This window comes from Hyperoodon ampullatus (assembly GCF_949752795.1).
Source record: "Hyperoodon ampullatus genome assembly, chromosome: 18".
Lineage (NCBI taxonomy): Eukaryota > Metazoa > Chordata > Mammalia > Artiodactyla > Ziphiidae > Hyperoodon > Hyperoodon ampullatus.
The window spans coordinates 55520294-55536280 of NC_136931.1; the positions used below are offsets into that span (position 1 = coordinate 55520294).

The following is a 15987-nucleotide window of genomic DNA, read 5'->3' on the forward strand; positions in this document are numbered from 1 at the left end:
AGCCACGAGGCGTGGGGAATGGACTCAGGAGCTCTGGGAACTCATCTTCCAGAGCAGCCTGGATGGGCGGGGCCTGAAAAGTGACGTCGCGCCCCACCAGGAGAACCACCGAGATATTTGGAGGACCTGGCAGCCTAGAGGGGCCAGAACGCCTCGTTCCTAGCGCGTTTCCGTTTCCGCTAGGATATTGGCGGTTGGTGAGCATCATGGCAACCGTGGTGAGTGTCGGCGTGCGGAGGGCTGAGGAGTCTCAGGGAGGAGGGGGCTGGACGGCGACTCTTGGATCTTAGCGGAGAGGAGGCTGGGGGCCTGGACTCCTGGTTCTGAGGAAGGAGGGAGCTGGGGGCCCGGGCTTCTGGATCTGAGGGAGGAAAAAAGAAGGGACTAGTATACCGGCATCCTGGGTTCAAGTGAATATTTACGGTCTCAGTGGTCAAATCTGACTCCATCATCTTACTACAACTTCCAATCCTCTGGGCGCAACTAGTGGCCAGTTCTCCAGTCCTTTGCCTTAAAGTCTGATGAGGGTGGTAGTGTCTTGGGCTCCAAGCCATCCAGCAGTCTTGGGTTGTTGATGGTGTGAATAGTACCTGAGTACAAGGGAGAAACACAGGCGGGGACCTGCCCTATGCGCTTCAGATCGTGGAGTTGCTTATTGAGTCTTGAGCCAAAAGAGAGAGTGTTGAGAACCCAGAGGGTGTCAGTAGAGAGCGGAAAGGACCGGGAGCACAGAGGCTTAGGAACTTGTCATGGGATTGTTTTAGCCATTTTCATATTCCCAGCATTTCATCAGGACATGCCCAAAGTGGATGCTCACTTGAATGTATGCATGTGAACTCCATAAAGGAGAGACCAGGTACAGTGGGCCAGGCACCTAGTACTTTTCTGAGAAAAATCTGAATGAAGAAGGGATGTAGCCTTAGCTTGGGGGTTGGACATGGCTTCCAGATGCCTCGGTTCCCATGGTGACCCCAGTCAAGATGGGGCTAGGATCGGGATGAGAGTTAACTGGTGCCTGAGGGGCGACATGTGAGTCTGTTTCTGTTGTCATGGCAAAGGGGGTGGATGGGGAAGCGGAGGAGGAAAGGGCAGTGGCCACACTCCTGAGACCCAGTTCGCATGGGTGTGGATGAAGTATTGGGAGTATGAGGGGATGGTAGGAGCTGAGTTTTGTTTCCATGGGATCAGGAGGCAGCACGGGGTAGGAAAGGCTTATGGTGAAGGGAAAGGTTTTGTAGGACGCAGGTCTGTTTATGTTGGGATTGCTGAGGGTTGGGATTCCTGGACCAATGTCTATTTTTTGTCTCGAGTACAGTCTGATAGGCTATATAGGGGTGGGTGAGAGTATGTTCTCAATCTTCTGATAGGGGTTTTGGGGCAGTGACCAACCTCCTATGAGGAAGAGTAAGTGGGAGAGGTCACACACAGCAAGGGAGGGGGCTTGTGACCATGCCATGGTCAGGAAGTCTGGACTCTTGGTTCCAGAGAGAGGAGGGTTTTCCTGGATCTGGATGCCTGCATCTCCTCTCATTCTGGTTAGGAGACCTGTGAGGAGGAAGAGGGTTGAGGGCAGGTGGCCAAGGAGCTGGGTCAGCGTGCTGGCTTCTTAGGCCTCCCTTTCTTTATTCACCCCAGGCAACCTCTAATCTACTTTGTGTCTCTAGATATATCTATTCTGGACATTTCATGTAAACGGAATCATACAACATGTGACCTTTTGTGTCTGGCTTCTTTCACTCAGCATAATGTTTTCAAGGTTCATCCATGTTGTAGCGTGGATCAGAACTTCATCCCTTTTTAAAAAAAAAATTTATTTACTTATTTATATACATTTATTTATTTATTTTTGGCTGCGTTGGGTCTTTTTTTTTTTTTTAAGAATTGTATGCTGCGTTGGGTCTTCATTGCTGTGCGTGGGCTTTCTTTAGTTGCGGTGAGCGGGGGCTACTCTTCGTTGTGATGCGCGGGCTTCTCATTGCGGTGGCTCCTCTTGTTGCAGAACACGGGCTCTAGGCGCACGGGCTTCAGTAGTTGTGGCACGCGAGCTCAGTAGTTGTGGCTCGCAGGCTCTAGAGCACAGGCTCAGTAGTTGTGGTGCACAGGCTTAGTTGCTCCGCGACATGTGGGATCTTCCCGGACCAGGGCTCAGACCCATGTCTCCTGCATTGGCGGGCGTATTCTTAACCACTGCGCCACCAGGGAAGGCCCTTCATCCCTTTTTATGGCTAAATAATATTCCTTTTTATGGCTACCCCATATTTTGTTTATCTATCCGTTGATGGATGTTTTGGGTTTTTTCCACCTCTTGGTTATAAATAGCACTGCCATGAATATCTGAGTGGATCTCCATTCGGTTCTTGAATTGTCCCAGGCGGTGTTTACTCATCTCTCTCCCCCACGTGAGAAGGGATAATGTCTGACTTTGCTCTTTGGAAAGCTAGGGACACAGGAGACCTCAGTACCTGCTTGTTGAGTGAGCTCAGCACTTCAGGGCGTCATTCATTCAAACTCCAAACATTGAGCCCCAAGGGAGACCAGCGAGATGTGGGCTATGCCCTTCATGGGACTCACATCCATTGGAGCCAAGAACATTGATCCAACAGTCTACCTTGTGAGTTTGAGATCAGACTCCCAAAAGAGGCCCTTCCTTCTGTCCGGACATCCAGAGACCCTAGAACTAGCCGGGCAGGGGCTGAGGTCAGGGCGGGCCTCCCTTAATGAGTGACGCTTGATCTGATTCAGTGAGCGGGGTGGGGAGAGCAGGCCAGACCAGGGACCTGCACATGCAAAGGCCTAGTGACAGAGAGCTGGGGCAGCGAGGCGCAAGGGGGGCTGGGAGATCAGCGGGGGCCAGAAGACGTCCAAGTTAATGCCCACTCTGCATCTGTCCTCGCAGCTCTGGGGGACGGGGAGGACTTCTTCCTTCAGCAAATAACTCCTGGGCACCAAACATGGGCCTGGCCCTGGGGACGGGGCTGTGAATGAGACAGACACAGTCCTTGGCTTCCTGGGACTGACAGCGTAATGGGGTCAACCCACCAGCCCTAGTGGGTGACAACTGAGGAGGATCTGGTGTTTGGGACGCCAGCCTGCCTGTGGGGAGGAGTGGAAAGGACTGTCTTGTGGGAGGCGGGCAGGAGGGACAGAGGAGGGGTTGTTGAAAGCTGGGACCGCAAAGGCTCTTACTGATGCATCTTCCTCCAACCCCAGACAGCCACAACCAAGGTCCCAGAGATCCGCGACGTGACGAGGATTGAGCGTATCGGTGAGTGAGCGTGGATCAGGAATAGGACCTAGCCCCTGCCTGCCCCCTGCACCCCTGACAGAGCCAGCTTACCCAGGACCCCCAAGAGGGAGTCGGCCTGCACACCATCCCACCATCCCCCGTCCCCCCTGTCTAAGGAGGGAGGATCCTGAGTTCCAGAGCAGGTCAGATGGCTGGGGGCGGGGGTGGGGTGGACCATGCCAGGCCTCAACCCCAGGCAGTACTGCTGCTGGCTTGGCTTCCCTGGTGGGGCTCCCTGATGCCCCAGCATCCTGCTTGGAAATCGTGAAAGTGGATATTTGCTGGGTGCTGACTGGGGTTGGCCCTGCACTGACTGTCCCAAACCCCAAGCACACGCACCATCTCTGTGCGGGCAGGGACCTGGTCTGTCTCCTTCCTAGCGGTGTCCCCAGCACAGGCCCTGGCAGACCAGATGCTCCACAGATAACCATTGAATATGATTTTGCATCCCTTGAATCCGTACAGTAGCCCCACAAGGCGCCTCTTGTGACTGTCATCCCATTTTTAGCTGAGGTGACCAAGACTCAGAGCAGTCAAGCCCCTGGTCCCAGCTCACCCGGGACCAGGAAGTTGGGGTGTAGTGGCAACAGCAGGGTGCAGCCTTTGCAAAGAGCCTTACTTGCAAGGAGGAGACTACACTTATTTGTTCACATTCATTCATTCATTCATTCAGAGCTTCCAGAAGAGGCAGTAAAGGGCTCCTGGCTATGAACCTGGGCTCTGGAAGCACGCTGCTGGGTGCCACTTCTGAGCCACGTAGTGAGGGGCTAGTTGCTTTCTGTGCCTCAGTTTCCTTACTTGCAAAATGGTGGGAGAGTAGTTCACCTCCTCAGTTGACATAAGATACAATAAGGTAAAGCACTTAGCTATCAAGGGCCAGCTGTGCTGGGAGCTGAGGACCCAGGAGACTCTAGCTGCACCCAGTCCCTGCCCTCAGCGTGCCTACTGTCCAGCACAGGGGTTGCCACATCTTTCCTTAAAGTGCCAGATGGTAAATCTTCTCTGTTGAAAGTAATCAATTCTGCTGCAGCAGTGCGAGAGCACCCCCAGATGGTATGTGAGCGAATGGACATGGCTGCGTGCCAATAAAACTTTATTTACAAAAACAAGTGCCCACCCACAGGCTGTAGTTTGCCCAGCCCTGGTCTAGTGTAAAGCGCTGGAATCCTGCGTCTTCACCTCTCACTGGCCGTGTGGTCTTAGGCAAGGGACCTAACCTCTCTGAACTCCTCCCCGCCTCCATGTCAGTGAGGGCCTGGGGGCGATTATTGAGCCCTGGCCATGATCCAGGGTGATAATAGCTGAGACTCTTATTCTCAGAGTTTCATAGAATGAGATTAGAACCTGGGAGGTCACTCAGGCCACCACGTAGCCTAAGAGCCACTCTTATTTACTGAGCATTTACCATGTCCGGCCATCCTCCCAGTGAGGTGGGGAATCCTGGTGCTCTTGTGACTGAGGAGGAAACCAGGGCTCGGCGGGGAAGCCCCACAGGCCACACATCGACAGGAGCTGGCTGGTAACTGTGTCTTCTGGTTCTTTCCCCGCCCACAGGCGCTCACTCACATATCCGGGGGCTGGGGCTAGACGATGCCTTGGAGCCACGGCAGGTAGAGCCCAGGGGGCCGGGGTGGGAAGGCTGCTCCATGGGGGCCTCGGGCATAGGGGACCCAGGGCTGTGGGGAGTATGGGGACTGCGTTGTGATCTTCCAGACCTTTGTCTGCACTGTATTTATAAAATTCAGCCGCATGTGCAGTTTTATCGGTCTTTAAAAAATGGGAGTGGAAAAGGCTTTTTTGGCTTTTTTCTGAAGTCCCAGCCAACATGTCCTATTTGATCTCATCAGCCTGGAGGTGGTAGAAATGCAGTAGTAGCCCAGGAGGAAGTCACCTTGTGTGCTCTGTCACCTCCCACCCCCAGGCTTCCCAGGGCATGGTGGGCCAGCTGGCAGCCCGGAGGGCAGCTGGCGTGGTGCTGGAGATGATCCGGGAAGGGAAGATCGCCGGCCGGGCGGTTCTCATTGCCGGCCAGCCGGGTACTGGGAAGACGGCCATCGCCATGGGTAAGACACCTCTCAGGGCAGGATCTCTTCTGGCCTTGCCAGATGATCCTTCCCGTGTAAGTCAGGGTCAGGTTCAGCCACGTCTAACAGACAGCTCAAAATGGCAGTGCCTTAAACACTATGGGTTTATTCTCTCCCATAGAATAATCTGAATGTAGGCCAATTCAGCCTTGTTGAACGGTGAAGGCTCCTACCTTCCTGCCTCCACATCACTTGCTTCCATGTCAGGGTCACCTCATGTTGCAAGAAGATGGCCTACGCTCCAGCCATCCCACCCATACTCCATATGGGAAGAAGGAGAAAGAGGAATTGCAATGAGGGTGTACCTCCTAGAGGTAGCTCCCTTTAAGCAGCTGTCTTGGGACTCCCACACACTCTTGCTTATATTTTATTGACTAGAACTTAATGGCTACACTCTGCTGCACAAGAGAGTAGTGAGACATTAAAACTTATTTTAATATTTTAATTGGGATCACTGCTACCCTAATAAAATGGGGGTTCTGGAACGAAGGAAGATGGGAAGGATGGGCATTGCATAGACAGCCAGCAGTCTCTTTTGCAATGCATTAGTGATTTAAGATCTTTTTACTCACAACTGTCCCTCATCCTTGTTGAGCTCCTATTCATCCTTCAAAACCCTACCCAGGCATCTTTTCCTCGTTGAAGCTTTCCTGGACTCTCCTCTCTTCCCACTCATTCCCACCTTTGTGCCTTGACTGTGGGGCCAGGCAGTGAGAATCAAGGTAACAGCTAGGTCTGCAGTTAAGATAAAGTAGCACTCATTCGGGTACCCTGGTGTGCCAGGCCCTGGACCAGACACTGCGGACACTAAGATGATTAAGACCAAAGTCCTGACTTTAAGAAGCTTCCGGCCTGGGGGAGATGTTCGTGGACACAGTCCCATCCAGGGTGATGAACAGAGGAGGCTTCTACCTCCGATGAGGGGTGGTGGGGAGAGAAAACGGGGTGGCAGTTGTCAGGAGAGACTTCCCAGGTGAGTCAGAGCCTGAACTAAGACTTATAGGATGTCTGGGAGTCTCCTGGACAGACGGTAGCGAGCAGGACACCCAGGCACAGAGTGTGACTCACATCTGTAAAGGGGACCAAGGAGAGTTCCCAGCTCACACTGCTCAGGAGGGTTCGGTGACTTCCTGTCCGGGGGACTTGGCTCAGAGCTGGGCAGAGCCCTCAGGAAGGGGAGCTGGCAGAGGGGCTCAGCGCTTGGAGTGATGCCAGGAATGGCCCCGCTGTCCACCAGTCAGCTCCAGGCCCCAAGCCATGGAGGAGGCCCGTCCCTATGCTGGTTCCAGACCATGTGACGGAGTCACGGTTGAGCACCAGTGTATCCCTGCCTGCCCTCGTAATCGCTCCTATGCAGGGTGCCATCCCGTGCCAGTGCTTGTCATGTTATCGGTCCTATTACACAGAGGGGCAAACTGGCTTGGGGAGCAGACTTCTCAAGGTCACCCGGTGCTAAGCACTGAAGCCGGGATTCGAACCTACGCAGTCTGACTCTCTTACCTTCAATTTCAGCCCCTTGCCTCTACCCCTGCTCATCACCCCCAAGCCCTGAGGCTAAACAGCTCTTAGAGGTTGGGAGGCAGGCTTGGCAAGATTACAGAGTCATAAGGTTTGCCCTCTGGGCAGCGCGGGGTTCTGATCCAGGGCTTCCCCACGCGGCCCTCCGTCCCCTGCCTTCTCTGCGTCTCCTTGTCTGCCCCTCAGCACCCTGCCCCTCTCTCCTGCTCTCCTGCCTGAGGAGGGAGAAGAGCTGGTTTGCCACAGAGCGGGTGTTGGGGACCTGGTGCCAGGGCTGCCCCCACCTACCCAGGCTGCCTCCCCTCCTTCCCAGGCATGGCACAGGCCCTGGGCCCTGACACCCCGTTCACAGCCATCGCCGGCAGTGAGATCTTCTCCCTGGAGATGAGCAAAACAGAGGCGCTGACACAGGCCTTCCGGCGCTCCATCGGTGTGCGCATCAAGTAAGCAGGGGGTGATGCCTTGTCCCAGAGGCCTTGGGACGTCCCCCCTCCCCAGCCCTGCCAGCTCATCCTGCACCCAAGGGCTCACGGGAGTTGGCAATTCCTGAGGGCCCAGGCCTCGGGCTGTCTCCTTAGATCTGTTCTCTGCCCAGGGAGGAGACCGAGATTATCGAAGGGGAGGTGGTGGAGATCCAGATTGATCGGCCAGCAACAGGGACGGTGAGTCTGCTCTGAGTCTAGGCTCCCCCCAGGGCTGGAGGGTGGAGGTCAACTTGCACCTGTAACACCTATAAACAGCCTCCTAAATTAGTCTCATCTATTGCAATTAAATTTTGAATTTTAAAAACATGGTAGGAGAATCTTTAAATATAGGGAAAGCTATTCCCCAGATAGTTCTTTAAATTAGATTTTGATTACAGAAGAAATCCGTGGATACATCTTCCCTTTAAAAATGAACAACCGGGCTTCCCTGGTGGCGCAGTGGTTGAGAGTCCACCTGCCGATGCAGGGGACATGGGTTCATGCCCCGGTCCAGGAAGATCCCACATTCCGTGGAGCAGCTGGGCCCGTGAGCCATGGCCGCTGAGCCTGCGCGTCCAGAGCCTATGCTCCGCAACGGGAGAGGCCACAACAGTGAGGGGCCCGCGTACCACAAAAAAAAAAAAAAAAAAGAAAGAGAAAAAAAAAAAAATGAACAACCAAAACTCCCTTTAACTCCCTCCCTCCCCAATCCCAGTCCTCTTATGCTGCCACCTGTCCCTACAAAGGGAACACCTCACTGTGGAAACAATTCCAGGAAACAGGAGGGACTCCAATATGCTGGGAAAAGCCCAGGCTTGGTGACTGTTTATCTTGTGAGGAGTGGCGTGGCATTTTGTTTTCTTAGCTTATCTCGTGGGGAGGGGTGTGGCATTTTTTGTTTTCGTAGTTGTGTTTAGCTGAGTTCTTCTGGGTTTGTGATCGCGACAAAAACCGCCTGTCATTTGGGTATAAAAAAGGAGTGTTACAGTGGGACCCCTTTGGCCATTCTGTGAGACCTCAGGTCCCTGTTGTTTTTACAGATTTTGTCTTTTAGGTTTTTGTTTGTTTCTTTACTGGATTTTTTTTTTTTTTTTTTTTTTTTGCGGTACGCAGCCCTCTCACTGCTGTGGCCTCTCCCGTTGCGGAGCACAGGCTCCGGACGCGCAAGCTCAGCGGCCATGGCTCACGGGTCCAGCTGCTCCGCGGCATGTGGGATCCTCCCAGACCGGGGCGCGAACCCGTGTCCCCTGCATCGGCAGGCGGACTCTCAACCACTGCGCCACCAGGGAAGCCCTTTACTGGATTTTTAATAATAGCTTTATTAATGTGCAATTGACAACCAATAAGCCACGCCCTTGAAGGTTTACAGGATGTTAGGCTTTGACACACATGCACCCAAGAAGCTGTCACCGCAGTTGTGACAGTGGATATCTTTGTCAAGCCCCCAAAGCTGCCCCATGTCGTGCTTGTTCTGAAGCTGTGTTAGGGAGACATCCGGCCCGTCTCTGAGCCCCTTGCCTGGCATGTCACCCCTCAGGGCTCCAAGGTGGGCAAGCTGACCCTCAAGACCACAGAGATGGAGACCATATACGACCTGGGCACTAAGATGATCGAGTCCCTGACCAAGGACAAGGTCCAGGCAGGGTGAGCAGTGGGGGCCGCACCAGGCGGTCAGGGTAGGGGACCTCTGGCCCTTCCTTTCCTCACCCGCACCCTTCATCCCCTGCAGGGATGTGATCACCATCGACAAGGCCACGGGCAAGATCTCCAAGCTGGGACGCTCGTTCACACGCGCTCGAGACTATGACGCCATGGGCTCCCAGGTGGGCCAGGGCTCCAGGTCCCCTCGGTCAGGCCCCAGGATGTTTCTCTCTCCTCCATCACTCCAGGGCCCACAGGGTCTGGATCCTCCTGTCACCACAACCCCATGTCCCTGGTACTCCTGGTTCTTCCCTGTACCCTCTAGGACAGCTGGGGCCCCTCCGCTTGGCACTTGGCTCATGGTTCCTCCAGGAACCCCCATATCCTTCAGTGCTGTTGACTGCCCTGGTCTTGACTACCCCTTGGGCCTGGGGTTTCTGGGTGACTCCCATCTGGATTCTTAGTGCCATTCCAGGGAGCCCCAGTCTCCCCCAGACGGCCCCTCGGGCCCCCCTTCATGCTCTTTTCTGCCCTTGTCCACACCGAACCCCACCCCGGCCCCATAGACCAAGTTCGTGCAGTGCCCAGACGGGGAGCTCCAGAAACGCAAGGAGGTGGTGCACACGGTGTCCCTGCACGAGATTGACGTCATCAACTCCCGCACCCAGGGCTTCCTGGCCCTCTTCTCAGGTGAGGCGCAGCCGCCGTCCCCCCCGCCCGCCCCCCAGCCCCGGGGGGCCTGGCACCCCCCCTCTCCCGTCCACCAGTACGGCCCCCCCGTGACCACGGCTTTTCCTCCCCTCCTCCATCCCTGTTCGCCAACTCCTGTTCTTCTCCCTCTGTGACTGTGCTGCGTCTCTCCCCGTGTTGCCTCCCTGGGACATCTCCGACTCCCCGGCCCCCCCGTCGTGCTGCCACTCCAGGGGCTTGGTCTCTCTTCCCTCTGTCCCCGGCGTCCCATCCTTCTGCATCTTGGTCCACCCTCCGGCCCTGGATTCCTGTCTTGTCTCTGACACCCCGCCTCCCTCAGGTGACACAGGGGAGATCAAGTCAGAAGTCCGCGAGCAGATCAATGCCAAGGTGGCCGAGTGGCGGGAGGAGGGCAAGGCGGAGATCATCCCCGGTGTGAGTACCAGGACGGCCAGGGCAGGTGACGTTGCGGTGGGGGAGAAGAGGGGGCACAGGAGGAGGGTTTGACACCCGCCCCCCTGGCCCCCAGGTGCTATTTATCGACGAGGTCCACATGCTGGACATTGAGAGCTTCTCCTTCCTCAACCGGGCCCTGGAGAGTGACATGGCGCCTGTCCTCATCATGGCCACCAACCGCGGCATCACCCGGTGAGCCACTGCCGGCCCCTCAGAGGCCGCTGGGGAGAACGGGGACCTCTGGGTGGTGGAAACGGCCACTGGGTAATCAGGGCACGTTTGGTGAGCACCTCGCTAGGGAGGGGTGGGCTTGGCTATCCCCAGGCTTTGTGGCCCAGACAAGACAGTGTACTTTCCCCTCAAACAAAAGTAGGTGGCCAGTCAGGGCTGGTGGGCAGCTCTGCCCCACAAGGAAGTCCAGGTGCCATGTTCTTTCTGTTTTCTTATTCCAGTAGCCCTTAGAGCTCCAGTTCCCAAACTGTGTGCCAAGGCACCCCAGGGTACTGCAGAGAACACAGGAGTGCTGTGGGATGTTTTTTTGTTTTTGTTTTTGTTTTTTTTAATTTTTGGCTGCACTGGGTCTTCGTTGCTGTGCGCAGGCTTTCTCTAGTTGCGGCGAGCAGGAGTAACTCTTAGTTGCGGTGCGCGGGCTTTTCATTATGGTGGCTTCTCTTGTTGCAGAGCATGGGCTTTAGGCGTGCGGGCTCAGTAGTTGTGGAGCCAGGCTCTAGAACACAGGCTCAGTAGTTGTGGTGCATGGGCTTAGTTGCTCCGCAGCATGCGGGATCTTCCCGGACCAGGGCTTGAACCCATGTCCACTGCATTGGCAGGCAGATTCTTAACCACTGCGCCACCAGGAAAGCCCCTGTGGGGTGTTTTAAGGTTTTAAGGGATGCACAGTGACATGTTTTGGACGCTGCAGAAACTACTACAATTGAGTTGCTTACACCTAACTGCTTAATAGAAATAAAGGGAACGAAGCTTAGTATTTCTCTTGACCTAAGGATACCATGGAAAAATTCCTGAGACATGAAGGGTACCAGACGCCATAAAGCTTGGGAACCTCTGCCCTAGGGTGTTGCTGTGCCATGTCCTCCTTGCTGGCTCTTCCCACCCCATCTACATTTCAAGAGTCCACAGGAAGGGAGAAGGAAGTGGAGGGCAGAGAGCTTGCAAGAGGCTGGGGCCCAAAGGCTGCACCCAGCATGGCCACCTGGACCCATTACCCAGGGCTGCTCAGGTGTATGGCAGCACCTGGCTGAACGGTAGCCCAGGGACCAGCACCTCCAGGGCAGCAGCCATGTGCCAGCTGTAGTGCAGGGAAGACAGGGGCATGGCTACCAGGGGCAGCAGGCAGGTCGTCCTTGGCTCTGTGCTTGGCCCTTTTCCAGGATGAACTGCTTGCCCCCCTCAAAAGAAGCTCGGGAGGTAATGTTGTCTCAGCCCTGCTTTATGTTTTTTTTATTATTTTTTTTGGCCATGGATCACAGCTTGCAGGATCTTAGTGCCCCAATCAAGGATCAAACCCGTGCCCCCTGCAATGGAAGCGCGGAGTCCTAACCACCCGGACCACCAGGGAATTCCCTCAGCCCCATTTTAAAGATGGGGACGGCAAGGCCTGGTAACTTGTCCAAGGTCACACGTAAAAGGTGGCAGGGCCAGAATTTGGTATCCAGATGACAGGGTTGGACGAGACCAGCTGAGAGCATGTTCGTAGCAGCTGCAGATCAGGCTGTGGGAACAGGGGTGTCTCCTGTGAGGGGCAACAAATGCAGTCACTCCTCTGCAGGTTCCGTATTCGTGGGTCCGCTTCCTCGCTGCAGTTGATTTGTAGCCCCCAGATTGGTATCCATCACACTTTGGCGGTCATTCACAAACGTGTGCAGAGCAGGAAAAAATGGAATCGCCCATGGCAGACAGTCCAGACGAGGGTCAAAACAGGCAGTGCCTTGCCTCCTAGTTTCAGTTCACATGCTGTAAATAAGTGTCCTTTTCCTGATCTGTTTACTGCCACATTTGTCACATTGTATGCTTTTTGTTCCTGGTAATTTTGCTGTTTAAAATGGCCCCCAGCTGTCCAGCGTCGCTAAGCACAAGAAGGCAGGGATGTGCCGTACGGAGAAAACACATGTGTTAGATGAGCTTCCTTCAGGCACGAGTTCAAGCACTATTGGCTATGAGTTCAGCATGAATAAGTCAATGATATATATTGAATAAGGTGTCTTTAACCTGAAACCAGGCTGTCTATTGGCTGGTTGCCAAAACTGGTGACCAGAGGCTACCCCTGTGTTTGCTAACTGAGTGTTTGCCTCCACTTGGTAGAACGCAGCTACCATGAATAATGGGAATCTGCTGTTTCCTAGCACCACGTGCCAGGCCTTGTGCTGGGCCGGGTGCCGCCGGGGACAGGACCGGCACAGTTGCTTCCCTTGTGGAGCTCTGTGTCAAGCAGAGGAGTGGGACCTTGATCCAGTAATCCCGGACACAGATATCTAGCTAAAACCAGCTCAGCTGCAGGGGGATTGATGCAGTCACGGGGTGGCTGCGCCGTCGGGCAGTGACACCAGCCCGGAGCTGAAGGCTAACCCGTATTTGGTCTGGTGAGCGGGCTGTGGCCGAGGGGGTTGGTAGGGGTGGGGTGTTCTGAGTTGAGGGAATGGAGAGCCAGGTTCTAAGGGCATCACCCTGACAGCCTCCCTTCCCCCTCCTCCCCAGGATCCGGGGCACCAGCTACCAGAGCCCCCACGGCATCCCCATTGACCTGCTGGACCGCCTGCTTATCGTCTCAACCTCTCCCTACAGCGAGAAAGACACAAAGCAGATCCTCCGCATCCGGTGCGGGTGGGGGGCCCCCTGGCCTTCCGGGGCAGGACCAGGCTGCAGGCCTGAGAGGCAGGGCTGGTGTCCACCCTGTTTGACACGTGGCGACACTGAGGTCTGAGGGGGAGGTCACTGGGCCTGCCAGAAGCAGGACTGGGCTGGGCATCCAAGCAGTGGCCTATGATGGGGCGTGCTCTTTGGAGAAGGGAGGGGCTGTGCCGGTGACTGACCTTGTGGAAAGAGCCCTGGAAGGGGGAGGCTCAGGAGGCCCAAGGTTTGGGCCCAGCCTGTGCCTCGGTGGCTCTTCTGTGCTTCTGAGGACGTGGACTCCACGTGTACCCCGGGAGGTCCAGCAGCGCCAGGGCCCTGGCTGAATGCCACCTACGCCCCCTGCCCGCAGGTGTGAGGAGGAAGACGTGGAGATGAGTGAGGACGCCTACACAGTGCTGACCCGCATTGGGCTGGAGACCTCGCTGCGCTACGCCATCCAGCTCATCACGGCCGCCAGCCTGGTGTGCCGGAAACGCAAGGTCAGCGGCTGCGTCTGCCCAGGGGTCAGATGAGCAGGTGGAGGACATGCTACCCCCAGGGCTTTCCCTGGGCAGTTGCATTTAGTCCCAGAACCCAATTTTTCAAAGGCAGGGGACTTTGGTCTCTCGAGTTAATTTCTGTGGCTCCCAGCCTGACACACGGGAGGTGCTGAGTAAATATCTATTGGCTGCAAGTTGATGCCGTTAAGTCCATTTTACAGGTGAAGAAACTGAGGGGTGGGGAGGTGGGGCCCACAGCCACGAGGTGGCCACGGCAGGATTTGAATCCAGGTGACCTGGCCCCAGAGTCCTCACCCTGACCCGCCTCCTGAGAGGGGCCCCACTGAGGTCTCACGTCCCCTATCAGGGCACCGAGGTGCAGGTGGATGACATCAAGCGGGTCTACTCGCTCTTCCTGGATGAGTCGCGCTCCACGCAGTACATGAAGGAGTACCAAGACGCCTTCCTCTTCAATGAGCTCAGTGAGTGTCCCCCTCCCTGCCTGCCCTAGAGAGGGAGGAGGGAGCCCGGCCTGGAGAGCTCAGGCCCTGCCCTCGGGGCCACACTGACCACGTGGCCTTCCTTCTCCCAACAGAAGGTGAAACCATGGACACCTCCTGAGCTGATATCACCTTCACCCCCGCTTCCTCATTTTCTACGAGAGTTCTGACACTGTGACTTTGTATTAAATGGTTCTGAAACTGGACCTATTGTGTGTGTTGTGTGTGCGTGTGCGCGTACACAGGCACACACACCCTGAGACCCCAGAAAGACACCCCCAGAGTGCAGTTTGAGAAGTCTTTATTAGGAGGCATGGGGAGGAGCGTCTGCTGGCTCCAGGAGTTGAGGTGGGCATGGGAGGTTGAGGTGGGCATGGGAGGTTGAGGTGGGCATGGGAGGTTGGGGTGGGCATGGGAGGTTGAGGTGGGCATGAGAGGTTGGGGTGGGGATCCTTAGAGGAAGAGGAGGCCTGGGCGAGGGGAGCGGTCGCAGGCCAAGGGCTGGGCTCTGGGACCCCCACAGTCAGAGCTGCTGAGGCGGCAGGGCCCGCAGTGACAGCTGAGGGCCACGGGGAAGGAGACCATTGGGTCCACACCAGGCGGGCAGCCGGGGAGCCGGATGGAGGCAAAGCGCAGCTCGCGGTAGGTGCACACTGGCTGGGGCACAGGCGGCAGGGCAGCCGGCAGCACCCGAACCTGGAGGTGACGGGGTTGGTGGGGGGGGTGCTTGGGTGTCTACTTGGGGCCAAGCCCTCCCCCGAGCTCCCTCACTGCACCCTACAGATCCCAGACTCGGGTGTCCAGAGGACCGTCTGTGCTCTCCCTCCCACACGCCCAGCCCCTGCCCCGGGTGGCGGGCCACCCTTCTACCCCCGGGGCCACTTCCTGTCTTCTGTGGGCCTGGCCCTGAGTAATCCACCTGGAGCTGAGGTGGTAGCACCCACCCACCCCCGGCAGCTCACCATGCTGGGGCAGTAGCCGGCACAGATGCTGGTGGTGAAGGTGATGCAGACAGGGCAGGCCTCGTTCTCAGCGGCCAGGGTGGCGTTGATGGGCCGGCACAGCGGCCGCAGTGGCCCCCTGGGTGCCCACACCCCGGCCACGCTCAGCAGCAGCCACAGCAGCAGCCCCTGGGACAAGGCCAGTGCCTCAGGGCCAGCCTGAGCCCTCCGCCCCGGGTCCTTACCACCCACCCCCCGGCCCCGCATACACACGTTCAGGGACCCAGCTCCTCTGCCTGACGTCTTCCATTCAAGAATCTCCCATCCCCATACCCAGGGACCCCAGACACCCCAGCACCTCAGATACCCACCCTCAGGCCCTGCACCAGCTGCTTCCCTCCTCCTGCCAGGAAGCTTGCTGGCTCTCCACACCCTTCTAGAAAGAGGCCTCCTTTGCCAGGTCACAGGACTCTCCCTCTTCCTTCCAGCCGTGGCCTGGATGTAGTCACAAGGGGCCCAGGGGCCCTGCGGTCTTACCTGGAGCATCTCCATCCTCGGTGTCTCCCCTGCCGCGTTTACCTGGTCTTATAGCTGCGGGCTGTGGGGGCGGCAAGGCCACTGGGGGCGGCAGCATGGTGGGGTAACCTGGACACTAATCTCCCCGGGGGCGAGAGGCAGACAAGGTCAGGGAGATGCAGGAATGGCCCAGTGGCGCCCCCCTCCCCCCACTCCCTGAGTGGCTTCCGCGCCAAGAAGCAGAAGACGCCCAAGGTGAAGCGGACTTCACAGACTCAGTCCCCAGGCGCTAGGGAGGCCGTGGTGGGAGCACAAGAAATAGGGTATAGGAGGCCGCAGCTGTGCCCCTTGCCTTGTGGGCCCCCCTCTACCCATCCTGAGGGGAGCCCGCCAGAGGCTGGAGCACCGCCCCTCTGACAATCCTCCAGTGGTGATAGGCTGAAGCCTCAACCCTGCTCCACCTGCAGCAGACTGAGTCCGACTTCTTAGGAGGGGGGTGGCTTCGATGTTGGATTCTGTCACCAGAGGTGGGGGGGTCCAC

General features: G+C 56.6%; 2 protein-coding genes across 2 annotated transcripts; one reads left to right on the forward strand and one right to left on the reverse strand.

Annotated features, from left to right (window-relative positions):
* The first annotated feature begins 204 nt into the window (after window positions 1-204).
* RUVBL2 (RuvB like AAA ATPase 2) lies at window positions 205-14195 on the forward strand. The gene is made up of 15 exons (XM_079723381.1): window positions 205-218; window positions 3215-3265; window positions 4841-4896; window positions 5208-5349; window positions 7202-7331; window positions 7484-7550; window positions 8890-8996; window positions 9082-9175; window positions 9560-9683; window positions 10024-10118; window positions 10213-10331; window positions 12855-12974; window positions 13360-13489; window positions 13857-13971; window positions 14085-14195. Exons 4-15 carry the CDS (start codon window positions 5220-5222, stop codon window positions 14108-14110), a joined length of 1257 nt encoding a protein of 418 aa, XP_079579507.1. The 5' UTR covers window positions 205-218; window positions 3215-3265; window positions 4841-4896; window positions 5208-5219; the 3' UTR covers window positions 14111-14195.
* A 118-nt stretch (window positions 14196-14313) lies between these two features.
* LHB (luteinizing hormone subunit beta) lies at window positions 14314-15197 on the reverse strand (the record flags this gene model as incomplete). Its single annotated transcript, XM_079724124.1, has 2 exons — window positions 14314-14685; window positions 14952-15197. 2 exons carry the CDS (start codon window positions 15195-15197, stop codon window positions 14443-14445), a joined length of 489 nt encoding a protein of 162 aa, XP_079580250.1. The 3' UTR covers window positions 14314-14442.
* Window positions 15198-15987: the final 790 nt, after the last annotated feature.

Bases quoted from the DNA above. Each gene is read 5' to 3' on its own strand.
- RUVBL2 (XM_079723381.1), top strand. From the start codon at position 5,220: ATGGTGGGCCAGCTGGCAGCCCGGAGGGCAGCTGGCGTGGTGCTGGAG. The intron at 5,350-7,201 runs GTAAGACACCTC...CCTCCTTCCCAG, and splicing joins GAAGACGGCCATCGCCATGG to GCATGGCACAGGCCCTGGGC. The intron at 9,684-10,023 runs GTGAGGCGCAGC...CGCCTCCCTCAG, and splicing joins CTTCCTGGCCCTCTTCTCAG to GTGACACAGGGGAGATCAAG.